The following is a 25,423-nucleotide window of genomic DNA, read 5'->3' as shown; positions in this document are numbered from 1 at the left end:
TCGATCATCCATCAATATGATTATATTTTATTTTTATTAGTAGTTTGAAAGAAAAAAAAAAGAAGAAAAAGAAATGGAAACATATGGAAGGGATCATCATGAAGAATCAAAGGTACAACAATCTCGTACAGTCAACACTTTGGCACGTGTATCACTCTGAGGGGATGATGGTGGATCACTTTGTTGATGACTTGGTGAGACCAATGGACGAAAATAAAACTCAGAAGAGGAAGGAGGCGAAGATGATGAAGATGGTGATGGTAATAAAGGAGGGGAAGGACTACAAGACATGAATGCCGATTGTGGTGGTGATTGTGTTGTATGTGGAGGAGAGGGAAGAGGAAGAATTCTATGATGATGATGATTTAAGGGAGAAAGTTGATGATGATCATCCAAGGATGGCGATATAAGTATGGTTTGTGTACTTTTTTGAACATCAATTTGTTGTTGTTGTTGTTGTTGTTGGTATCGTAATTGAGATTTCCTTTTATACCATTGATGTTTACGTTCTTGTGCTTTGAGTCGACCAATTTCCTTGACAATTTCACGTTTGGTTGTTTCCAATTCTGTTCTTTTTTGTAGATCATCAGTATGAAGGATGGTTTGCTTGATGTTGGCCAATTCGGTTTGTAAACTTTGTAACTTGCATAGTCTTTGTTCTGATTGTCTTGTGGCATGTTCCTTACGTTTCAATTGTCCCGTATTGATAGATTGGGTATTTCCAATGATCGATGTATTATTATTAGTAATAATAGTTGTCGTTGTTGTAGTTGATGTTGGCATCGTATTATCGTTATCGCTTTTTAATTTGGATCGGCTTTTACCACGTTTATATTGATAACCCTCGTCTAATAACTTCTTTTTCGCCATGTCAAAAAGTTTCCCTTTTTGGATCAACAGTGAAGTATCTTGTCGTACTAGTTGAATGCTTGCTCGATTGATCGCCTTTTCATAACTTGTTAATGGCCTTGTGCTATTTTTACCGTAGATCACTGCGTGTGAAAGAGTTAATTTTTCATTCGTATGCTGATCATCATCAACTTGATTAGAATGATGAGGTGAAGGAGGAGGTGTTCTTTTGAAGGATTGAATAACATCAACATCACCATCATCATTATTATTATTTGAATTCAAATTATTTTTCGACTAACGTTCAGAAAAAAAAAAAGAAAAAAAAAAGAAACAGAGAAGGGAATCAGTTTTATTATTATCGTCAATAAAAATGGATGATCTTACCATAGATGATAAAAGTCGATGTTCACGTATGGCTTTTTTGAATTTGATTGAATGAAAAGGAAGCATCTGTATGACAGGTAAGATTTCAGATAATTCTTGTTCATTTAATTGTAAAATATGAGGTAAATCCTGATCTGTGGCACCAATCTCCAAAAAGGCTGGATAATATTGTTGTAAATTATATGATGATAAAAAATCTGAAAGTGATGACATGATTGAATGTTTTCCAAATAATAAGAGAGGAAAGAAAAAGGATGTTAAAAAAATTAAAAAAAAAGAAGAGGAAAAAAGAAGACTAGTAGGAAGATTTCAATTGATTAAATTTTTTTTTTTTTTAAAAAAAAAGAAGGAATCATGCTCATCATCAGCCTCTCGTATCAAAATTAGCAGCGAAAATTTCTCATTTTCTTTTTATATTGGGCAAATCCATGACAACAACCTCACCTCCCCAAGGTCAGTGGGAACGTCGAAATTTTTTGATCAAAAAATTTTACATGTTTAGGCTCCGTCTTACAACTTATTTTTAGTTTTTTAGTCTTTCTGTTTGTTCAAAAAAAAAAAAAAAGTATTGGTCTTTGTGCCTCATAAAAAAAAAATTGTGTGCAACAAATGTAATGATCGTGAAAGGATAATCGATGAAAATATCCTTTCTACTTTTGTAATTTTTTTTTAGTTTATCGATGATACCTTTGTTCATCTAAGATAAAAAAAAAAAAAGATATTCAGGTACAGAAACGATCATCATCATCATCATTCATAATAATAATAGAACTTGTTAGTTTATTTCCGTTTGTATATTTACATTCAAACTAAATGATTTTTCTTTTTCTCTTTTATTCTCTCTCTCTCTATCTTTATCTCTTTTTTTTTTTCTCTCACTTTCTCATTTGGATTGGATCGTTGCCCTCATCCCATTTCATTTGTGTGACAAACTTGAACAATATCTGTACCACTTTCATGGAATTCAATCTCCGTGTTTTCACTTTAGTTTTATAGTTTTTTTTTTTTTTTTACTTTTTTCCCTTTTTCCTTTCATATTCTTTTTTTTTTTTTTTCTATAACAGATTTATTTCTTCTTTTTGATATTTAATTGAATTGTATAAAAACGACAGTGAAAAAAAAGTAGGCTACTACACATCCAATGTATTTTCATTCTGCAAGTTCAAGGCATGAACAATATGCTAATTTACGAAAACAGCGGAATCAACAAACCAAACTAGTACGAACGTCAACATCGTCTAATGCATCTGGTACTGATAGTGGATATAATTCACCTACATCACCTCAACTTCATCCTCAAGTAGAAAAGAATCATCAACCACAACAACAACAACAACAAGAACAACAAAAGGAACACAGTCATCAGTTTGAAGAAGACCATGCCTCAACAACCTCCTCTGTTGTAACAGATACAACACTAGACTCTAATTCAGAACATAATCGACCAAAGAAAAAGCGAAATCGAAAGAAGAAATATTTGGATCAACCTCCTCGTCAACCTGATTTTGTATATTCATGTCCACGACCTCTCGCTTTCCCATTTCACAACGATTGTCATTTTTTACCTGTCGCTGAAGCTGATCCTCGTGATGTGGCTCGGATTTCCCCTCCTCGTCGAATGCCATCCATGGAATCTACAACCACTAGTAAAACTGGATCCACTAGAGACTCTTTTGATCAACATAGTTCCTTCCAATCTAGCGCTCGTACCAGCACTTCTTCAGTTCAAGACTCTATTCGTGATGATGTATCAACAAGTACTTGCTCAAGTCGTCCAGCTTCATTCATCAGTTCAGTTCAACAAGGTACCGTTCGTTCTCTACGTTCATTGTTCCAAATGTCCAAGTCTGATGATCCGCCTTTATCTTCCTCCAACTCTGCTGCCACCATCAATACCAACTCTGAAAGCGTGTTATCAGATCGATTACCAAGACTACAAGCAAAAACTGGAACAGTCGCCTCCTTACGCAAATTTTTTTCTCGACAACAACAACAATCGACAGACAGTACTATACAAAATCATCAGCAACCTGTATCAAATTTTGCAAGATCTGCTATTGCTGCCAAAGTAAATAAAAAGAATACCAACCTTGATTCTGACGATCTCACTGCCATCAATACTGCCAAGAACAGCCAATCAGGTGACACGACCAAAAATCTTTTCTTTGGAAAACGACGCCCGATCAACAATTCATCACAGAAAAAGCGATATAACGAACGATCGTCACCAAAACAATCTACGCCAACTACTAAATCTTCTTCATCCACGTTCTCCATCAATCGATTATGGCCATCAAAATCCAACAAAACCTCTACCACAACAACAATCCCTTCATTAGATGATTTACCAAAACCACCTTCTGCACCACCTGGATCCTCACCTAGTCGAAAAGATTCTCCTTTACCTCCTTTACCACCTGTGATTCCAAAACCATCTTTCTCATCTGGATTCAAAAATCTCTTTTCATCATCATCAACTAAATCTACACCGGAAGTATCATCTGCAGCATTATCCTCATCATCGTCATCATCACCGTCATTATCAACATCAGAATCCGCAACAGCAACGACAACAACAACAAAAGCGCCTCGCCGATCATTCTTTGCATCATTTAGACGTTCATCTTCCTCAGCATCATCATCATCATCATCATCAACACCAAAGGATACAAAACAACATCAACAAAAGGATGGAACGACGAAATTGACTGGAGATGAAGAATTACAAAGTAGTCAACCAACAACTACTGTGGGTCGAATCTGGAAAAGTTTTAAACGTTTGGTTACTGGCAACAAATCTTCTAGAGTAGGTGTTCTTTGAAATCCTTCCCTCTATCAGTTATTTGATACTCTTTATATGCCCCCCTTCTATATGATTCTATGATACTTTTTTTTTATGGTTTTATGTTTTTTTTATGCCCTTGTCTCTCATTTATATCTTTTTCTTATCTTTTCCCATTCCCGCCCTTTCATCCACTATTTATTCATGTATACATATTATATATTATATTCATTATCTTTATATTTATATCATATACCCTCACAAATCATTTAATATTTTAATAAAGTATTCTTCTTTTTTTTTTTTTGTATCACACTCGGATAAAATGTAATTTGAGATGGCGATTTTTTATGCTTCCTGGCAAATAAGAGCTCGTTCATTAATGATTTGTTTAGACAATTTACTATTATAATATTGACTCTTTTTAAATCAGTTCTTATCTTATTATTTTTACAAATAATACAATCTAACAAAAGTACTTACGTTTCTTCGTCAATACAATATCATTTGGTCATTATGTTGAATTTGGCGCGTTGTAGGACAACGGCAGGATTACTAACAATTTGATTGAGCAGGATTACTAAAAAGTTCGGATATCCAATCCCGTCACTCCATTTTCGTTTATAAAAAAGATAATCTTTTTTTTTTTTTTTTTTTTTTTTTTGAATCTCTTTCTTCTATATTATATTCGCCACTTATTTTTAAATATAAGCATCATGGTACAAGTAGCTTACATTGGTTTGGGGAAGATGGGATATGAAATTGCCAATCACATTGCCAACAAACTCAAAACAAATGGAGACCCACCATTATTAGTATATAACCGTAACTTCAGCAAAGCACAGCAGTTTGCGTCTACTTACAACCAACACAGTCAAGCCGTCAGTTCTTTGAAAGATATCAGCAATGCCGATGTGATTTTTTCATGTCTTTTCAATGATGAAGCGGTACAAGATATTATTGGTACGCAACTCTTATCTTCTGGTCTGGTCAAACAAGGTGCCATCATTGTGGAACAAGCAACTATCTCCCCTGAAACGGCCCAGGATTTGTTAACTCTCGCATCTTCTCTTGGTGTTCACTATCTTAGTTGTCCTGTCATGGGTCCACCTGCCAGAGCCAAGGCAGCTTCACTCATTCCTCTTTTATCCGGTGATCATACAGCAAGACCCACTGTTCTCCCTTTGATTGAACATGTCATTGGCGACAAGATCATCCAAGTTGGCAAACATAACGATGCAGGTGCGGCATTACGACTAAAATTATGTGGCAACTTTTTCGTCTTTGCCATGACTGAATCGATAGCGGAAGGTTTGACATTAGGGGAAGCTACGGGTGTGGGACAAGATAGCGTCAAGGCCTTGATCGATACTTTATTCGCCAATACTATCTATGTTGATTATTCTACACGGATGGTGGATGAAACTTATCATGATGATATCAGGTTTACTTTGGATGGAGGTTTAAAGGATGCCAGTCATATTTTGGATCTCGGTAAGAGTGCCAACGTCGATCTACCTATTACAGCTACTTTCAAGGAACGCTTGACTACTTTACAGCAACGACAAGCAAATATGGATGTCTCTGGAATTGTTGGTGGTAAGTTTTTCAAAACAAGGATAATCATGTTTTAATTTTTTTTATTCTTTCTTTTATACCTGTTTAGTTGTACGTGAATCCGCTGGTTTAGACTTTGATTTGAAATCCAAGGAAAAAAAAACATAATAGTCTAGCTTTTCTTTTCTTTTCTTTTCTTTTCTTTTCTTTTTCTTTTTCTTTTCTTTTTCTTTTCTTTTTTTTTTTTTTACCCCGCAAAACTCAAATAAAAATTTCAAATTTTTTCATTTTTTTTTTCCGTCTCTTTTCTTTACTTTGAACATTATGTGTTATGCAGCCTTTTATATCCGTACGCATTGTCAACATTGACCATTATTTGACCGAGCCAGGTCCGTACGATTCTCATTATTGTCCTTTTAGTGATTGGCCTTTGAAAAAGATTCCTGTACTTAGAATATTTGGTTCTACTCCTGGTGGTCAGAAAACATGTGTACATATTCATCAAGTAAGTGGATTCATTAATTCCTAATTGTTATTATTATTGTGTTTTTATGTTATATGAAGAAAACATGTAGTTCATTGTTTATTCTTTTTTTTTTCCTTTTCGTTCTAGATCTATCCATATCTTTATGTACCCTATCCTCTGGACAATGTCGATCAACAACAACTTCAGCAAAATATTTATCAGTTTGGTGTTTCTCTCAATAAAGCTATACGACTTAGTTATGACCGACATGGAAGTAATGATCAGCATATTGCAGCCATCGTACTTGTCAAGGGAATTCCTTTTTATGGGTACCATGTACAATACAGCACATTCCTCAAGATCTATTATACAAACCCAGCAGAAAAACAACGTATCACCGAAATACTTCAAAATGGCATTGTAATGAATACTTTCTATCAACCTTATGAAGCACATCTCTCATTTGAATTACAATTTTTGATGGATTACAATCTCTTTGGCATGAATTGGATTCGACTTTTGACATATGATGACAACAGGGAAACTAACGATGATAACAATCCTGATATTGAAAAAGACGTTCTCAAACTTGGTACTAAGTTTAGGGTTCCCATGATGTCTCAAGCAAAATCACTATATCTTCATGGTAGCAGCAACTCAGCGTCCACAACAACATCTTCCTCCAACAAACGTAATCAAATGATATATACCTCTGAAACTGTACCTACAGCTCTGCAGTGGGATGATGTAGATCGAACAAGCTACTGTGAATTGGAAATTGATACTACTGGTATGATGATCATTAATCGCTTGGATATCACGGAACGAAACATACATGCAGATCTGGATGAAGAAATCAAGTATCAAGAAAAAACCAAAAATGACGACTCTCTAGATGAAAAATTGGTGAAATCTTTGGCTCTCATTTGGAAAGATGAACGACGACGACGGCAGGAACGTGGCATTTCACCCATATTTTCTTCGTTGCCGCAACAAACGTCTGATGAACGCGACTCTGTGCATCGTGAATGGTCAACTGAAAGCAAGCTACGAAATATAATCAACACAATGGTAGATCATCAAGGTGGATCCAATTACAACAAACCTGAGCAAGATCATCCTGATATCATGACCGCTTTCCAAGCTGTAGAAGCTCTATACTCACAGGGCTATTCTCAATTTATTGCTACAAAACAACAACAACAACAAGAACGACCTCCTCCTCCAAGTACTGAACATACCGACGCTATGCCATCAACGATACCCATATCATCATCATCACAACAGAAGCACTTTATTAACCATGATGTATTCACAGCTGAAGCATATCCTCATACTGCTACTACAACAACGACTCCTATCTATCGCCACGGTGTGATGTCAACGCCCTCTCGATTCCGATCATTTACAAGATCAACACTTCCAAATGTAGACGAAAACATCATGGAAAATTTACGACAATCACAATCTTTCTTTGATGACGACAATATTGATGACGATCTAGGTCATTTAAGAAGGAAGGAAGATCATGACTATGATAACGGCGGGGACAGCCATGATGATAGCGACAAGTCGATAGATTCATTGGATGAAACCAACGATTACATAGATGACGAACTTTTACGATGGGTTGAACAAGCAGAACAAGGAGCGCATACTTCAAAACCGATAGTGGATATTGCTTATGACAAAGATATTGATGATTTGAAAGAAGATGATGATATTTTTCCTATTAGGTGTGTGAAATTTCCTTTGTATGGTCTCTTTTATCTTGCTAAAACTTTTCATTTTTTTGTATATATTTACTTAGGCCTCGACAACTTGATTTTGGTGATCAATCTCATCCAGCAACTGAAGTCCCCTCCTCTACTTCTGTGGATATAGAAGAATTATTTATGAATCGTCATTTGAATATCAGTGAATTACCTCCGTCCATTCGATTGTAAGTCAAAAAGACTAAAAGAGAATTAAAAAAAAAAAAAAAAAAAAAAAAAAAAAAGGAAGAAACTGTATTTATTCATCAGCAACGTTGATATGATTCTGTAGTGCTGGACACAAAAGAAAACGGAAGAATATTCCTCAAAATGATGGAGCCAATGACGATGAAAACGACGACAATGACGACGATGACAATGTTGATAAACGCCAGAGACATATTCGGCAGCAAAAAACAAAATTTCGATTGTCAAATATGAGCAACATATTCACTCATATACCAGCTTCTTCCTTACAGATTGTGAAACATCCATCCATAGTCTCGACAACAACAATGACAAGGAGTGTTCCGGAGCATCGAACAACATCAGTTGCTGATGGTATCGAGGGAGAAACGTCGACAGCAAGTCAAATATCATCATCATCATCATCATCAATCAGTTCTTCTAGTGATGGACATCATCAGCCAAACTACTTTACCAAGAAAATTACGGGTATGTGGTCTCCTCGATCTGGCGACGAAATACGGGATCGGCAACAATCCACCTCTTTTTGGACAGATCCTCCACAACCGATTTCACCAACAGGAAGACATGTGGACGTAAAAAACGACAACAACACTATAGAATTTTCTGGAGCATCAAAACAAGATGACAACAACAACTTGATAGAGTTAAATAAATTGAATTCCAATGACGACATCATAGTTGAATGTGAATCAAGGGATAAGAATAACATTAAAAGCTCTGAGACGTACGATGAAAAGGCATATGACAACAAGTACGGGAAATCAAGCGATCATGACAACAACAAGAACAACTGTGGCAGCAACGGCGAAAGATACTTTACATTTGCTTTACGGCCTCCGATCATTGACCCTAAGGAGAGCAAAATGACATATCAGGAACCTTATTACAGCAACATTGCCGATGTCCCACCTGTACCAAAAGTGTTTTCTGCGAAGGAATTCAAGCTCATATCCAAATCAATCGATCATTTGAAACCTTTTGATGCTCATTCCTATGGTGGAAGACCCTCCTTCAATAATTTGCGTCAACAGTCTACATCAGTGAAATTATGGACTCCAGCCACCCCACCTCCTACATATGAACAGGTATTAGCTTGGGCAAAGAATCGACGCATAGAGAAAACAGTAAAGACATATCATACTCAGGTACGCCTACTAAAATAACTATAAATAATAATAAGAATACATATTAACTTTATTTTTAATTACCCTTTTTTTTTATTTCTAGATTGATTGCGCGACAGGAAATGATACTTATAACTTCAAATACAGTGGATCAAAGCCAAAATCAAAGGTGACAAGAATTCGGGATTACCTTGATCTATTCAGTTTAGAAATTCATGGTAAGATAAAAAAAAATAAAAAAGATGATCCACTATGAGTGAAGGGAGGAATGAGAAGAAGAAGAAGAGTGAATTCATATTTTTTTTATATATTAATTATTTGATTCATATAGTTAATACGAAAGAAAAGATGATGCCCGATCCTTCTCAAAATGAAGTACAAGTGATCTTTTGGTGTTTGAAAACTGAAGATGAAAATATTTCCAAAAACAGTGGATACGATGACTCTTATCATGTTGGTATTATCTCTTTGGACAATTTTGATATCACAAAGATTGGTATTTCTGGTATGGATATCTATTATTAAAAAGAAATTATGATTTGATTCTCATTTTTTTTTTTTTCAGGTATCGATATCACTCTAGTAGCACAAGAACAAGATCTACTTTGGGCTTTGGTAGATAAAGTACGTCATTATGATCCAGACATTCTTGTTGGGTATGAATTACATAATTCTTCTTGGGGTTATTTGATTGAACGAGCACTTGTCTATAGTAAGTTACCAAGAAAAAAAAATATTCATAATAAAAGAGTATAACTCTATTGATCAAATTCTGTTAACAACTGTGTCCTCCTTTCTTATATATATGTAGATATCAATCTCATGGACGAATTAGCCAGAGTATATTGTGAATCTCAACGTATATTTCAAGATCCTTGGGGATATCGAAAAGCATCTGTGTTTCGAATTACTGGACGCCACATGTTGAATGTATGGAGATTAATGCGATCTGAAATAAATTTGACAAGTTACCGATTTGAAAACCTTGCTTACAATGTACTTCATCGCAGGTCAGTAAAAGAATATATATATAATTATCAAATCTTTTTTTTTTTTTTTTTTTGTATTTTGTTTGATCAGTATGAATCTAATTTTATTTTTATTCTGTTCTATAGAGTACCGCATTACTCATATGCTACATTAACGAGTTGGTATAAGAAGGGTCCTGCTGTCTTGAAGAATCGATTATTTCACTATTATTTGGATCGTGTGCAAATGAATCTGGATCTTTTGGACATTTCAGAAATCATTAACAAGATATCTGAATCTGCTCGTGTGTTTGGTATTGATTTCTACTCTGTGATCACTCGTGGTTCTCAATTCAAGGTAGAATCTATCATGCTTCGTATTGCAAAACCTGAGAACTTTCTCATGATTAGTCCTAGTCGAAAACAGGTAAGGTTATCCTCTTTTCCTTTTTATGATTATTACATTCATATTCTATTTTGTCTTATTAAGAAAGAATTTTTTTTTTAAAAAAAAAATAGGTCGCTGGACAACGTGCGATTGAATGCTTACCTTTAGTGATGGAACCAATCTCCCAGTACTACAGTAGTCCATTACTTGTATTGGATTTCCAATCGTTATATCCTTCTATCATGATCGCATACAACTATTGGTAAGATGAAATAAATTCTATTTAGTTCTCTTGCATTTGACTGACTTTGCTACTTTTTGTACCTGATTCAATAGTTATTCTACATGTGTTGGCAAGATTGGAATCCCTGGTGAATCATCAAATAAGCTTGGTGTTGGAGAATTGAATTTGCCAGACGGATTATTAGGCACGGTAATGGATCATTTGAATGGTAAAACCCATATATATAGAAAGAAATGAAAGAACATGAGAAAGTGATTATCTTTTTTTTTTTTTTTTTTGTATGGTAGTATCTCCTAATGGTGTTGCTTTTGTCAAGCCATCTATCAGAAAAAGTTTATTGGCGAAGATGTTGACTGAATTGCTAGAAACAAGAGTGATGGTTAAGACTGCCATGAAGGATTACAAAGATGATTCGGTAAAATAATGCAAAATAAAAAAAAGATGTTGGCATGATTTATGCAAAAGAAAAATGTTTATTGATTTAATGAAATAGGGACTCTCACGACTATTGAATGCTCGCCAATTGACATTGAAATATGTGGCCAATGTCACTTATGGATATACATCAGCTTCTTTTTCTGGACGAATGCCTTGTGTGGAAGTAGCCGATAGTATTGTACAAACAGGTCGTGAAACACTAGAAAGAGTAAGTAGAAATGGATATTTCTCTACTGAATAAATAAATAAAGCAATTGCAACTCACTTTTTTTTTTTTTTTTTGATCAAGGCAATTAAATTAATTAATGAAAATCCAACTTGGGGCGCCAAAGTCGTTTATGGTGATACTGATAGTGTGTTTGTCTCTCTTCCTGGAAAAACAAGATCTGAAGCTTTTGATATTGGACGTGATATTGCCACTACAGTGACCAAGATGAACCCATCTCCGGTAAAATTGAAATTTGAAAAGGTGTATCATCCAAGTTTATTATTAGCTAAAAAAAGATATGTGGGAAACAAGTTTGAACATCAAGATGAAGTGGATCCTGTGTTTGAAACTAAAGGATTAGAAATTGTTCGACGTGATGGAACAGCTGCGACTCAAAAGATCATGGAATATTGTATAAAGTAAGTGGTTTTTTTTTTTTTTTTTTTTTGTGCTTATTTATTTCAATTCATGTAGGATTTTATTTCAAACACAAGATATGTCTAAAGTTAAGGAGTATCTCTATGAACAATGGACCAAGATTTTATCTAACCGTGTATCCATCCAAGATTTTATCATTGCCAAAGAAGTACGACTAGGGACTTACCGTAACTTACCTCATGGAGCTCAAGTAGCACATGCACAAATGTCCAAAGATCCTAGGTCGGAGCCTCAGTATGGAGAACGAGTACCCTACGTAGTGGTGAATCAAGGTCCAAATGCTAGATTGAAAGATAGAGTTACCAAGCCAGAAACGTTATTACACGATAAGTAAGAAAATAAAAAAAAAGTAAAATATCTTTTTTTTCTAAATAAAAAAAAAATGATTATCATCCATTTTTATAGATCTCTCAGGTTGGATGCTGACTATTATATCCGGAAACAAATCATTGCTCCTTTGGAAAGAGTATTCAATTTAGTGGGTGTTGGTAAGAAGAAGAAAAACAAAATGATACTAAAAAAAAGGGGGGGTATTATTTGTTTGTCTATTAAACTATTGAATCTTTTGTTTTTTTTCTTTGAAATTAGATGTTAAGGCTTGGTATGATGAAATGCCTCGATCAAGAAAAGCAATGGCACTTTCAATGGCTCAACCTAGGGAATGGAATGAAAAAAGTAATAATCGTATTGACCAATATTATGCAAGTAGTCATTGTATTGTTTGTTCTCGACTTGCTCATCAAGGTAAGACAATTTTTTTTTGGAATGATTGATTATAAAAAAAAGCACTCATCATATTCTTATATTAGTGATATGCCCTGATTGTTTGGATCAACCTTCTCGTACAGTATTCACCTTGATATCAAGACAACGACAAACACAGAAAAGATTGGAAACCGCCTTATTGATTTGTCAGAATTGTTCAGGTTTGATCAATGCAGATCTTATAAGTACGAATGATTCGAATGAATTGAAGATTGGGAATACTGGATATATGGATATGCCCTGTGATTCTTTGGATTGTCCTGTTTTATATGAACGTATCAAGGCTTGTCATGATGTTTATGGATCATCTAGCTATGATTCTCTTATTGAAGATCTTAGACAAAGAGGATAATAGTAGTAGAAATAGTTTTATTTATATGAATAAAGTTATGCTTGTATTTTTTTGTTCTCTTTGTTGTACTACATTCAATGTTTAGTTGATTTTGCAACTGCGCTTCAAAAAGTGGCCATCATCTCCATGTTTTTCTTTTCTCGCTTCTTCTTCTTCTTCTCCTCCTCCTCCTCTATTTATCATTATTTAAACTCGACTTGATATCTGATACTTGAATTTATTTGATATATTATTGACTTTTTTTTCCTTTATATATATATTCTTCATCGTCAATCGCCATAACTGTCATCACGAGGAAAACAAACATCAAAGATACTGCTCTTTTGAATTGACCTGGTGATTCTTTGTTAGAACCTTTTGAAATGTGGGTTGCTTGAATTCAACATTTACCAATTATATATTTTATATATATATATATTTTACTTGTGTATTTCTTCTTGTGTCTTCTCATCCCTTGGAACAAGTAACAAGTGCAATCCTATCATATATACTTCTCTACATTCTCCTTCCGCTATTCTACTGGTTATTGTATTATCTCCCTATTAAGGTGTATGGACGTCAAGTCTTCGAACTATTCTTCAACGTCTGGTCCTGTGAAGGTTAGACCTAGTTGGTTATTAGCAAATAATCCGAGTCTTGCATTCTCGTCTTTTGTTACAGGTCAGTTTTTATATGATCACCAAAAAACTTTTTATATCAATGATTACTAATAAAGATAAATTATCTTTCTTTTTTTTTTTTTATTGTTATGTCATTTATGGATGATACTCTCAAAATATAGCCGATTCACCAACACATAGACCTTCAGCATCATCTAGTTCCTCTTCTTTCAATACATCTATTATCAAATCTAATGTACCACTTGTAGGAAAACCCATTGATGATGATCAACAGCGAACAAGAAGCACATTGAGACTCACCCGATCTTCTTTGATGGATAACAAGGCAAACACAACTAGTAACAAAACTACATATGATTCAACACCAACAACAACGACATTTGACACGGACTTTCCCACTTTGGTTGATTCTCCCATTACAAAGACGTCCACAACACCAACTACAATGAATATTAGAATAGAACAACATGAGCAAGTATGGAACGACGCTAAGGTCATCCAACATAGAGTCAAATCACCTGCACGTTTATCTACAGATGAAAATAATCATGACGATGGCGATGGAAACAATAGTCATTTGGGGATGGAAATAGAAAGATTGAAAGCACTCGTACCAAAAAAACACCTTCAACAGCAACATCATTTACAACAACGACAACAGTATGGTTCAAAACAATCACTTTCTCACGGACATCGATCGTCCTCCATTAAAAATTCATTCTCTTCTTCTATGCAAACGGCAACTTCAACACCATCTCAAGGACGTCAAATGAACTCTATTGCACCATTATCTCAGCAAACGAACATAGCATTGACCCGACGCACTATAGAAGGACCATCATCGTTCGCTAAGGGCCATAAACAACAGCATATTGCACAAAAGTATGACGACAATGGAATACCTTCTTCGCCTTCATCAAATATCGGAAGAACATCTGTAGAATCAACAACCATGATCTCTCCATGTAAGACGGCGGTGACAGAACAAGATCAGATCCGATTCTACCTGTTTTTGAAACGATGGACGAGCTGTGATATGACAATTTCATGGACTAGTGGACAATCTTGGACAAAACGTGCTGCCATTCCTCTTCCTATAGGTGCTCCTAGACAATATGCCTCTGATGTTTAGTTGTTTTTTTTTTTTTTTTTTTTTTTTTTTTTTTTTTTTTTTTAATAGCCATATATTCATTTGTATTTCTTCCTTTTTTAATTATTATTATTATTATTATTATTATTATTATTATTATTATTATTATTATTATTATTATTATTATTATTATTATTATTATTATTATTATTATTATTATTATAATTATTATTATTTACTTTATATATATATATGCAAGCAACAATAAACATTTATTTGTGGACGTGATTGATTAGTATGATGATGGATGAATAGATCAATGATATGTGATGATGGTATGATAGGATAACAGTGGATGACAATACAGTAACAAATAATAAAAATATGGTTTTATTTGAATGAGAATATAAAGTACAATTGACGTTGATGATGATTTTTGTAAATTACAAATACGTTATCTTTGGTGATAATCCTGCGATGATGATCATGATGAAATTTTCCATCACAAAAAAAAATAATAACCCACAAGAAGCTAATGTATTGAGAATGAACCGATATTTCATCATCATTATACATATTATATATATAATAAATTATGGACAAAAGGTATTATTTGGAAATAACAGTGAAAAAAATGTACATTATCATTTCTTTTCCAATCTTAGAAATTATTCATTTTCTCAAAAAAAAAAAAGATTTTTGTATTTTTCTGACTTTTTTTTTTCGTCTCTCGTTCTTTTTTTTTTTTATATATATCTTATGCCAAAACTAAAATACAAATCTAAAAAGAGCCACAAGCACAAAACGTCTTCAAAAAAGAAACGTCGTCAACATTATTCACCACCTTATATTTATGAACAAGAACCACCTCCTCAAGCATTCAAGAAAACAGAAGAACAAGAATGGCAAGAAAAATTGTTTGAAGCTATGGTTGATGAAGAAGATCCTTTTTATACTTTTTATGATACAAACTCTGGTCCTTCTACTAATGATCCTCACTACATGTCAGACGATGCTTATGCAGACTATATCAATCAAGGTATGTATCGCAAACAACATGCTGAAGAGCTAGCTCAACAAGAAGCAAGGCGACAAGCAAGGGCAAAACGAAGACAAGAAAGGGAAGAGGCAAATAGAAAGTTGGAACAAGAACATTTGGAACAATTAAAACGACATGAACGTATTCGACAAGAAGAAACACAACAAAGATTAAAAAAATATCTGGAACAATATACTTTACAATGGAATACATTCAACAATAATAAGATAATCACTAGTCTTCGTGATATTCCATGGCCAACACTAGGTTCTCGTATTACAAGAGATAATGTCCGTGCCTTTTTGATTCACCATACCCCAAAGCAAATTCGACAAGAACAATTACGCTATCATCCTGATAAATTTATCCCAAGAATAAAATCTATCTTCAAAGGCTCGGAAAAGGATTTGGATTGGATACAAAGGAAGGATAATGAAGTTTCTGGCTGGTTAAATGAACTCTGGACTGAACGAAATGAATCTTAATGGACCGTTAGATGATGTTAGTTTTTTTTTTTTAGCTTTAGTTTAGATTGTGTATATATATATACCAAATACTGTATATATCTTTTTTTTTTGTTTTGTTTTGTACATATTAAATAATAAAAAAAATGTAATCATACATGTTTCTATGAATTAATTTTATTTGAATGATTGAAAGATAAGAAAGAAATATTACAATAGAAAAACCAAGTTAAAGAAATAGTACATAAAAATGAAACAATATAACAACGTTGATATATATATATATACTATATATGTATGAAGACCACAAGTTGAATGTCAAGTACGAACACGACCATCATCAGTAGAGCCAAGCCGATGACCATGAGTTTACAGCTAATGCAATTGATACCATGAACATGATGAACATCTTTCATTTGTACTTCATGATGACAAAAAAAAATAGAGTACACTATCATACTCTTACTCAAGCTGTTGTTCATCACGGATTCTAGACTAATAATGGAGTAAAGCAGTTTTAATATCTAATCATTACTATCATTACTGTCAAATGGTTGTTCTTGATATCATTGTCTCGTTTATCATCGTTCGTCATATAACCATCATATATCGTACTACAATGTCATCATTCAGATCATCACATCTTATTCATCATACGTACGATATCAATTTTATTACAACAAGCATAAATAAATAATAACTACATATATAAACTAATCTATTTTTTTGTCTTGAAGTTGGACCTTGTCAAACAAAATGAATAAACGTTCAGCTTCACGTTCCTTTTCTTCATCGGTCATATCGGCTATCTGGGTAACAGGATCCTGTATATCGTCTTGTTCCATAGTAGTATTGGTATTCAGTGTTTTGGTGGCAAGCAATGTGGTATCTCGACCTTTGGTGATCAAGAATGGTTTGGAATAATCATACCCTATCAATTCAATTAACTTGGCATCTAAAAAAAAAAAAAAAAAAAAAAAAAAAAAAGTGAGATGATGATAAATTCATTATAATAACATTCCTTACCATCTTCTTTGACATGGGTATACAACAATTCAACCACCATTTCTTTGGATTGAGGAAATCTTGAGTAGGATAAAATTTTGACAAGACGACTAAAGATCATTTGAGATATACGACGTTCATCATCATCATCATTAGAGTGGGGCATAGGAACAAGGGTATACTTCAAATCGGGGGCCAGTTCATTCGCATAGACTAAAGAAACTGTCAATACAGACAAGACAAGGGCCAAATCATGATCCAAATCGATATCCGAGGGCGGTTGCTGTTTCAAGAAAGGAGGAATCACATCACTACCAGATAAGGGTTGAATACCAGAATAAGAAGAAGGTCGAGGTGGCATCATATAAATTAATGTATTTTTCAAAATCTTGATCACAGTGTTAACAAATAAAGCAATGGATGACTCTCGAGTTGGACAGAGATGTATAATAGTTGGAGAAGCATACCACACTTTGCGGAAAACAGGATGAGTGTAATTATCAAGAGATCGTAAGGCAACAGTCAGAGGTGCAGTTGAGATTAACGGAAAAGGCGCAGGATGTGGCAAAATAAAGATTAGATCCAAGATAGGCGTCAGACTTTCTGCAAATTGTTCAGCCACTTGTTCCTTGATCATATCCAAAGTTGAATCAATGTTGTCATCCGGTATGGTTTTACTTTCTACAAGAGCGGTCACCATGATATTTTCCAATTTGATCACTTCAATGACAAGAGTGCAAGGTGATCGTTGTTGTTGAGGTATTGTGGTAGTGATATTATTGGCATTAGATGAGGTTTCCATAGAAGATGGGTCACGCATCCATTGTTGAACATGTCGGGTTAAGATCTAACAAATATAAGAAACGTGCATACCACATGTTATTGCATGAATCAATAAATAAAAACTCCTTTCTTTTTTTTTTTTTTTTTTTTTTTTTATTTCTTCCTTGCCTTGGCAAGTGCAGTTGGTACTTGTAAATCCATCAATTCATTGAGAATACTATGCTCATCCAATGAAATCATGAGATAGAGGATCCGACATATCAAAAACTGTGTTTCTATAGAGATAATATCAGAATCAAGTAATCGAACACATGTATTGATGGTGTATTCAGATTCAAGTAGTAATTGTTTGACTCCATTTCCATTGAGTAGAATACAGTTAGCAATACATTTCAGAGCTTCTTGACTTGAGCTATTATCCAACAATTCATCTTTTGACGCCAAAAATCCCGCCAATTTCATCAAGATAATAATACCCTGTAAACGTACAATATATATTAGTATATTGTTTTGTTGTTATTATCTTTTTTTTTGGTACCTGCCTGTCTTTTGTAAAGCATATCACTGTCTTCAATACGTCGACCAAGATATTTCAAAGTTAATAGAGCTTTAGTCATAACTATATATAAGTAAATAAAATGAATAACCCATAACAAAATTGATATAAAAGTATTCCTTTTTTTTTACCAGTTTCATCCCATTCTCCATTCTTTGGTTTAATATCAAGATCGGCTAACAAGTAACTAACCAAGGAACCTACTTCATTTGATTCGAGTACTATAGAACCAATAATAATAATAAATAAATAAATATTGAGTTTATAATATTTAATATTTCTGTTTACCATGTATTTCTTGTTGAACCTGAGATAAAAAAGGAATCACCAGAGTAGGGTCATCGTGTACTTGTATATAGTTGGAAATAAAAGACATGAGGAGGAATATTTAATACCGCATTCAGTGATTGTTTAAAATGAATAATAATAATAAGAAGAAGAAAGAATAAAAGAAAAGAATAATTACGCGAAGAAATTTGAAGATTCCAGACTGAATTTGAAACTGATCCCGATCTGCAAACTCTTTTTAAGTTTTTTTTTTTTTAAGTTTTTTTTGTGTGCCTATATCTTTTCTCTCAAACCTTACTTTTTTTTTTTTTTTTTTTTTTTGCTTTATGGGAAAATACAACATTGGTCATCACTTTTTTATCTTTACTTCATGACATTGGATACCATATCAATAATGAACCCAGTTGTTGTCCTTCCTACATCAAAAAACCATACTTCCACTATCATTTGGTTACATGGCTTGGGTGACTCTGGATTGGGTTGGTATTTCCTAGTTGAACAATTGGCACCTTTATTCCCTACTCTGAAATGGATACTTCCTAATGCGTAAGCTTATTGTTTTTTTTTTTTTTTTTCTAAGGAGAATGGAAAAAAGAAGGGGGATATGAAAGGATGGTTTAATAATATATATTATTTTTATACTTATGTAATGTATGCTAAACTAATAACATTTTACTCTTTTTATGATAGACCTTTAAGATCAGTTTCTTTCAATGATGATGCTACCATTCCTGCTTGGTTCAATGTCGCTAGTTTTGACAAGACTTCTCATTTGGCTCAAGTGGACGAAAAAGGGATGTTAGAATCTGTTGCATACGGTATGATATTTCAAACTCTAATATTGAAAAAATCCTGATATTGATCAACTTTTTTTTTTTTTTTTTTTTTTTTGTATGTTATTATTAGTAAATAGCTTGATTGAATCAGAAGCAAACAATGGTATAAGGAACATCATTTTAGGCGGGTTTTCTCAAGGATGTGTTATGACTTTGTTAACTGGATTGACTATAGAAACTCCTTTGTCTGCCATTATTGGTGTAAGTGGATGGTTGCCACTAGGTGAAAAATTCATCAAGGTAAGTAATTATAGTAACTTTGTAGTAAGAAGCTCATCCACTTTTTATATGTATATATTTAGATGGCATCAAAAACCAACAAGCAAACACCAATACTCATGTGTCATGGTGATGATGACCCCGTGGTGAAATACAAATATGGTCGCAGTTCAGCTCGATATTTGAAGAAGATTGGTTATAATATTGAATTCAAAACGTACGAAGGATTGGGACATACTACCTCAGATCAAGAAATTCAAGATATAACGGCCTTTATACAACAACACTTGACAACAACCACTTCTTCCAAATTGTAGTCTATTAGATAGTAGTAATTTAGAAAATAATTGATATATAGTTGGTTTTGATGTCTAATTATACACGTATTTGGATTGATTGACTATTTTTATTGAAATGACATCTTTTGATAAATATATATTAAATCATGAATACATTTGACTTTTTTTTTTGGGTATCCAATTGTATGGAAAGAAGGACGATGATATCGTTGAATTTTCGGTATATGAGAAAAAAAAAAAAAAAAGAGGGGGAAATATGCTGTTTCAGGGCAAATGAAAATATGGATAATAAAATTGTATGTATCTCCCCTTTCTTTTTTAATAAGCACAGACAAAGAATGCTAACGCTCGAATTATGCATTGTGTAGACTTTGATATTTATATATATATGTATATATAATATTATTATTATTATCATTATAATGGCATAATGAATTCATCATCCATTTCAAACTATTAATTCATTTGCTATAGTGATGAATAATAACATTCTTTATGGAACTTACTGCTTATTAGGAACGCAGTAAAGACCTATACGGAGCTTAATTCTACTAAGGTACAAAAAATGACAACACTGTTTACTATTATTGTCATCATCATCCTACTTATTACATTCAAATAGTAAAAGATTCAATTATTACAACAGTTTGATCATCAAGTTAAATCTTTCTATATTTGGATGGAAGACCCTGAGAGGGGAAAAGATCTATTCATCACCTGCAATAAAAGGGAGGAATAGAAGTATCCCCCCTTACCTTGTACCAGATTATCAATAATAAAAGTCAAGACAATAATAATAATATATATATTCCAAGTACATATATGAAATTAAATCAATTTGTGTGGGAGTAAAATTTTTTTTTCCTTATAAAAGCAATAGAAAATACGAAAGTAAAAAGCTTGTCTTTTTTCTTTCCACTTCTTTTTGTGATGTGGTAATTACAAATTTATTTATTTTGTTTCTTTATTTATTATTTGTATACATACATGTCGACCAATTTGTTTACTTTTACAGGCACTCCCATACTATGGTTAATCGTTTTGACACCTGTACTGCTGTCAGTGATGATTTATTTCTGTGTACGTTGTATAACCTCAAAATTGGAATGTGATGATGAAGAAATATCTGTTCCTTGTTTTTCATCATCACCATCAATGCGTCAACATATATCATCATCATTACCCCCACCTTCTTATTTTGCTTCACATCGTGATCGTCTCTTCCGCGTCCATCTTCTTGATCAAGAAGAAAAAATCCTAGGTTATTCTTGTCCACCTTCCTATGAAGTCGCTGTCGATCCTGAAAATATGCCTCTTGATAAATTGAAATTGATCATTCAAAACCAAAGGATAAAACATCCTCAATAATCCATCATTCATCCAAACAAAATAGAGTTTTATTGCGTTATGTATTCAACTGTATGATCAGATATATATATAAATTATTCAAACTATTCTACCAATATGACTACAACTACTATAATCTATTCCAGGTGTTCCAGAGCAAAAGGTGCGCCTTGATCTGTCAATTCGTGATGTCCAATATCTACAGTTTCACTATCTGATTGTCTTGTCACTGTGAATTCCAAAGTATGCCAAGCATGACCTCTTCGTTGAGAAGAAAACCGAACACGAGCTCGTTCACCTATAGTATATACAAGAGTATAATCAAATAATTAGTATTTATAAGAAATAAAGTCTATTTATTTTTATTTATGAAATATATTTACCTTTGGATCCTGTCACATCAAAAGCAATATTTACTTTTCCTTTCAAATGATTTACAGTACCACTAATCCAAGGCCAAGAATCTGCATAATCCACCTTGTCTCCCACAAGTTCAATCACTCTAGGATCATATCGAACCATAAACAGAGTACCACTGACAACACTACTTGATAAACGTTGATAATTCAAAGCAGAAGATAAACCAACTACCCAAACAACAGTACCAAGAATAGCTCCACCAATGTACCAAGGACGACGTGATTTTGTAGGTGCTGGTGGTAAGTCTCGAGAAGCTACTCTAGTACCATGATGATTTAACCGAAGTCCTGATGGCCTAGCATTCAATCCAATATTTGATATTAAACTACGAGTAATAGTTCTTTTTGACAAAATGGGCATAAAACGGTTGAACATCTTTTTTTTTTTTTGTTGTATAACAGTGAACTAAAAAGAAAAAAAAAAAAGAAAAAAAAGAAAAGTGATGAAGGGAGGTATTCTGCCATGAAAGAAGCGGAGTCACATATTTAACGTATGAAAAAAAAAAAAATTAGCCAATCACGTATCTTTTATCTATTTTGATAGCAATTTTTAAACCAATTTACAGACTACAAGACCTTCATATACATCCATATCAATACAAGCTTTTATTTTTTTTTTCTGGATCACAACCTTACAATAACCAAGACGGACCTTTAGGTCTATTTGCTTGTTTTTATATAGTCACACAAAACGAAATCATACTAGTCTTTTTTTTTATTTTGAGCATGAAAAGTAAGTTTAAAAAAAGAGTTTCTAACTAACCAGTATAATATTCACACCAGTCAATAACCATTGTGTCATCATCAGTCTTGGGTCTAATAATAGAAATAGGAAAAAAAAAAAGGTGGTAAATTAATATATTATTTTGCATTATTTATTTCTTATACCCAATTACCTTTCAAGTATTCACAGATTCTGCTATTATATTTTCATCCTGATCGTTATCCATTTGATTTGACAGTTTGGCCAATAACTGAGCTTCATATTCCTTTTCACTTTCTAATAAAATTCCATCTTCTTCGTCACGATATCCATAATAATCCGCGTCAATATTTTTATAAAGTTCAGTCCTTGATCGCTGTACAGGTCCGGAAGCTATAAATATAATAATAATAAAATTATAAAACGATTCCTTCCTTCCTGTTTGATGATACTTTACCTTCTTGTTCAAATAGTTCACGTACACCTGGTAAGTCTCTTGCTCGACCAAAATATCTAAAATAACAACAAAACCCATTCAATCATCATTTTCTTTTATATTATATAAAACTTACTTATAACCACGAGCACCTGGAACTTCTTTTCCTTCATTATCAAGCATTTTTGGAGCAACCTGAAAAAAAAAATCAACAAACCATTAGGTCATATATATATATATACATATATATGTTTCATCTTTTCAATATACTTACAGAATAATTAGGTCCACCAAGTTCTCGTATCCGTTTTTCCCAATGATACTTTTCTCGCATCATTTTGTTGATATAATCGTTGAGATCTCGTACTTGATAATCAGATAAAGTAGCTACAAAACAAATAGAATAGGTCAATTCAAACTATTATTGCTAATAAAATAAAATAAAATAAAGTACACTTACAATCTTGAATTTTGGATACACCACGAGAGATTTCTCGCATAATATCACGTCGCCATCTTTCACATTCGCCTACATTATCTACACTAGTGGCTAACGCAGGTCGTTTTTGCTTTTTGGTGATTTTGCCTAATTCTGCTGCTTGGGCTTCTCGAAACCGATAAAGCATCGATTGTGCTTTTTCTTCATTACGTGCCTACCATTTCAATATAATAATATTAGAATTTAAAAAGTTTTATTATATATAAAGTATTCATTTACCATATTTCAACAATTTTTGAAGTTTATAGATGCTATATATATATATGTATATGTAAGAATGTATGGACTAAAGGAAATATGGAGAGTTGGTTGAAGAAAGGGAAGTCAAAAGTAAAAAAAAAAAAAAAAAAAAAAAAGTGAAAAAATCAGAAAAAAAAAAAAGCAGCAACGTCGGCGATTATATTTTTTGCCCTTTCTTTCACCTTTCCCTTCAAATGTACCGTACACGAACACTAACACACCACTTTGGTCAATGGCAAGCTTCTAGTAGACGCTTTACTTCCATAACTGCTATTAAGGTAATAAACAAATAGGAACCATTCAATGAGTATCCTATGTTTTTACTTACTTTTTTTTTCTTTTTTGGGTTATCTACTGATAAATACATATTATATATAGGCTAGATATCAACAACAACAACAACAACAACAACGTACTTGGGCTCCAGTTATGGCAATGGCAACATTGGCAACTGTCTCTACTGGATCTTATTTTGCGCTCAAGTCCTCTGTTGTTCATGCAGAAGCCAAAGACCCTGTTTATCCTGGTGCTGTGGAAGGTAATAAGAGTAATGAGAAAAACAAATGACATGCATAATAACGAACGACTTTTTTTTTTTCCTTTCACCTCGTTTCTTCGTCTATCTAGATCCAAGTACTCGCATTCTTTTTCCAGTATATTTGAATACAAACTCGGATTGGAAACGACTAGTGGGACTTGGTGTTCGTCAAGTTAGCTTCCTTAAACTCAATGTCTACGTTTTGGGTCTTTATATGAGAAGTGAGGATATTGGTGAACTTCAGAAGGATGCAAAGTGGAAGGTATTAAAAAAAAATCATATTACTGACTGTTACTAATATTTTTTTTTTCTGTGTAGGATTTTAACAAGACTGACTTTCTGGAAAACGAAGATCTGGCTCTTTCTCTCTTGGATCAACCTGTGGATGTCTCTATTCGAATTGGTAAAGAAAAAAAAATCACCTCATACATTTTATCATAGCAGTATAGCCATGTGGTGTTGATATTAATCTCTCTCTCTCTCTCTCTCTCTCTCTCTCTCTGTCTGTCTCTCTAGTACCTGTGCGAAATACCAATACACAACATCTTCGTGATGGATTTACTCGATCATTGCTACAGCGTATGAGACAACAATCAAAAACCATGACTGAAGAAGAGGAAACAGAAATTCTGGAGGCAATTCGTGATTTTAAGACCAAGTTTGTCAACGCAAAAGTGAAGAAGGATACTGAATTCGTATTTACAAAGACGAGAAAAGGTGAATTCAAAATGGAATATGAGGCAAGTAAAAATGAATATTAATTGACAAACAGAAGAATATTATGAAATTAAAAATTGACTAATATATATATATTGACGACTTTTTTAGGGCAAGGATATGGGAACTGTGAATAATAAATGGCTTGCTATCAATTTTATCATGACTTATCTTAATCCTACAGCACCTGCAAGCGAAGATGCTCTTTTGGATATTGCCACTGGTTTCGACAATTTGATGCATCCTTCATCTATAAACACAAATTAGTTATAGTATCATTACTATTTATTGTTATTATTATTGTTATTATATTATTATTATTTTGTCAAATATACACAATAAAATCTTCTTATTTTTTTGCCTATACAATCATTAGTAAATGCTACACGTTGAAA

General features: G+C 33.3%; 12 protein-coding genes across 12 annotated transcripts; 8 read left to right on the top strand and 4 right to left on the bottom strand.

Moving 5' to 3' along the window:
- Position 1: 1 nt before the first annotated feature.
- Positions 2–1,524, bottom strand: BX664DRAFT_332893 (uncharacterized protein). Its single transcript, XM_051545416.1, has 2 exons — positions 1,237–1,524; positions 2–1,146 (listed from the first exon to the last, which is right to left on the bottom strand). The coding sequence occupies exons 1-2, from the start codon at positions 1,447–1,449 to the stop codon at positions 97–99; spliced, it is 1,263 nt and encodes a 420-aa protein (XP_051400230.1). The 5' UTR covers positions 1,450–1,524; the 3' UTR covers positions 2–96.
- A 755-nt stretch (positions 1,525–2,279) lies between these two features.
- On the top strand, positions 2,280–4,285 carry BX664DRAFT_332892 (uncharacterized protein). Its single transcript, XM_051545415.1, has one exon. The coding sequence runs from the start codon at positions 2,378–2,380 to the stop codon at positions 4,055–4,057; it is 1,680 nt and encodes a 559-aa protein (XP_051400229.1). The 5' UTR covers positions 2,280–2,377; the 3' UTR covers positions 4,058–4,285.
- Positions 4,286–4,699: 414 nt separating this feature from the next.
- BX664DRAFT_332890 (uncharacterized protein) lies at positions 4,700–5,782 on the top strand. Its single transcript, XM_051545414.1, has 2 exons — positions 4,700–5,617; positions 5,685–5,782. Exons 1-2 carry the CDS (start codon positions 4,735–4,737, stop codon positions 5,741–5,743), a joined length of 942 nt encoding a protein of 313 aa, XP_051400228.1. The 5' UTR covers positions 4,700–4,734; the 3' UTR covers positions 5,744–5,782.
- A 124-nt stretch (positions 5,783–5,906) lies between these two features.
- BX664DRAFT_264126 (putative DNA polymerase zeta catalytic subunit) lies at positions 5,907–12,930 on the top strand (the record flags this gene model as incomplete). Its single annotated transcript, XM_051540801.1, has 18 exons — positions 5,907–6,080; positions 6,189–6,647; positions 6,780–7,413; positions 8,297–9,150; positions 9,233–9,347; positions 9,461–9,634; positions 9,695–9,841; positions 9,941–10,139; positions 10,245–10,524; positions 10,617–10,747; positions 10,822–10,937; positions 11,017–11,144; positions 11,223–11,375; positions 11,457–11,794; positions 11,850–12,143; positions 12,219–12,301; positions 12,402–12,557; positions 12,623–12,930. The coding sequence occupies 18 exons, from the start codon at positions 5,907–5,909 to the stop codon at positions 12,928–12,930; spliced, it is 4,743 nt and encodes a 1,580-aa protein (XP_051400227.1).
- A 161-nt stretch (positions 12,931–13,091) lies between these two features.
- Positions 13,092–14,682, top strand: BX664DRAFT_385881 (uncharacterized protein; the record flags this gene model as incomplete). Its single annotated transcript, XM_051549285.1, has 2 exons — positions 13,092–13,590; positions 13,712–14,682. Exons 1-2 carry the CDS (start codon positions 13,482–13,484, stop codon positions 14,680–14,682), a joined length of 1,080 nt encoding a protein of 359 aa, XP_051400226.1. The 5' UTR covers positions 13,092–13,481.
- A 701-nt stretch (positions 14,683–15,383) lies between these two features.
- On the top strand, positions 15,384–16,264 carry BX664DRAFT_379302 (uncharacterized protein). The gene has a single exon (XM_051548851.1). The coding sequence runs from the start codon at positions 15,400–15,402 to the stop codon at positions 16,162–16,164; it is 765 nt and encodes a 254-aa protein (XP_051400225.1). The 5' UTR covers positions 15,384–15,399; the 3' UTR covers positions 16,165–16,264.
- Positions 16,265–16,717: 453 nt separating this feature from the next.
- On the bottom strand, positions 16,718–18,966 carry BX664DRAFT_332883 (guanine nucleotide exchange factor). Its single transcript, XM_051545413.1, has 6 exons — positions 18,776–18,966; positions 18,619–18,708; positions 18,474–18,550; positions 18,100–18,408; positions 17,170–17,995; positions 16,718–17,098 (listed from the first exon to the last, which is right to left on the bottom strand). The coding sequence occupies exons 1-6, from the start codon at positions 18,861–18,863 to the stop codon at positions 16,857–16,859; spliced, it is 1,632 nt and encodes a 543-aa protein (XP_051400224.1). The 5' UTR covers positions 18,864–18,966; the 3' UTR covers positions 16,718–16,856.
- Positions 18,967–19,087: 121 nt separating this feature from the next.
- Positions 19,088–20,295, top strand: BX664DRAFT_332882 (Phospholipase/carboxylesterase/thioesterase). Its single transcript, XM_051545412.1, has 4 exons — positions 19,088–19,321; positions 19,466–19,593; positions 19,682–19,851; positions 19,914–20,295. The coding sequence occupies exons 1-4, from the start codon at positions 19,146–19,148 to the stop codon at positions 20,145–20,147; spliced, it is 708 nt and encodes a 235-aa protein (XP_051400223.1). The 5' UTR covers positions 19,088–19,145; the 3' UTR covers positions 20,148–20,295.
- Positions 20,296–21,116: 821 nt separating this feature from the next.
- BX664DRAFT_385878 (uncharacterized protein) lies at positions 21,117–21,534 on the top strand (the record flags this gene model as incomplete). The annotated part of the gene is made up of 1 exon (XM_051549284.1): positions 21,117–21,534. One exon carries the CDS (start codon positions 21,117–21,119, stop codon positions 21,495–21,497), a length of 381 nt encoding a protein of 126 aa, XP_051400222.1. The 3' UTR covers positions 21,498–21,534.
- Positions 21,535–21,613: 79 nt separating this feature from the next.
- Positions 21,614–22,256, bottom strand: BX664DRAFT_262461 (cytochrome oxidase complex assembly protein 1-domain-containing protein; the record flags this gene model as incomplete). The annotated part of the gene is made up of 2 exons (XM_051540721.1): positions 21,614–21,774; positions 21,860–22,256. 2 exons carry the CDS (start codon positions 22,254–22,256, stop codon positions 21,614–21,616), a joined length of 558 nt encoding a protein of 185 aa, XP_051400221.1.
- Positions 22,257–22,557: 301 nt separating this feature from the next.
- Positions 22,558–23,852, bottom strand: BX664DRAFT_332878 (Isy1-like splicing factor). The gene is made up of 7 exons (XM_051545411.1): positions 23,753–23,852; positions 23,495–23,687; positions 23,309–23,421; positions 23,171–23,229; positions 23,056–23,111; positions 22,792–22,991; positions 22,558–22,711 (listed from the first exon to the last, which is right to left on the bottom strand). Exons 1-6 carry the CDS (start codon positions 23,753–23,755, stop codon positions 22,795–22,797), a joined length of 621 nt encoding a protein of 206 aa, XP_051400220.1. The 5' UTR covers positions 23,756–23,852; the 3' UTR covers positions 22,558–22,711; positions 22,792–22,794.
- A 156-nt stretch (positions 23,853–24,008) lies between these two features.
- BX664DRAFT_332874 (chalcone-flavanone isomerase) lies at positions 24,009–25,393 on the top strand. Its single transcript, XM_051545410.1, has 6 exons — positions 24,009–24,051; positions 24,152–24,311; positions 24,401–24,573; positions 24,630–24,714; positions 24,828–25,051; positions 25,140–25,393. The coding sequence occupies exons 2-6, from the start codon at positions 24,203–24,205 to the stop codon at positions 25,293–25,295; spliced, it is 747 nt and encodes a 248-aa protein (XP_051400219.1). The 5' UTR covers positions 24,009–24,051; positions 24,152–24,202; the 3' UTR covers positions 25,296–25,393.
- The last annotated feature ends 30 nt before the right edge of the window (positions 25,394–25,423 follow it).

Source organism: Halteromyces radiatus (genome assembly GCF_025201355.1).
Source record: "Halteromyces radiatus strain CBS 162.75 chromosome Unknown BX664scaffold_4, whole genome shotgun sequence".
Lineage (NCBI taxonomy): Eukaryota > Fungi > Mucoromycota > Mucoromycetes > Mucorales > Cunninghamellaceae > Halteromyces > Halteromyces radiatus.
Note: the sequence above shows the minus strand (reverse complement) of the source record. Positions and strands in the feature narration are given on the sequence as shown.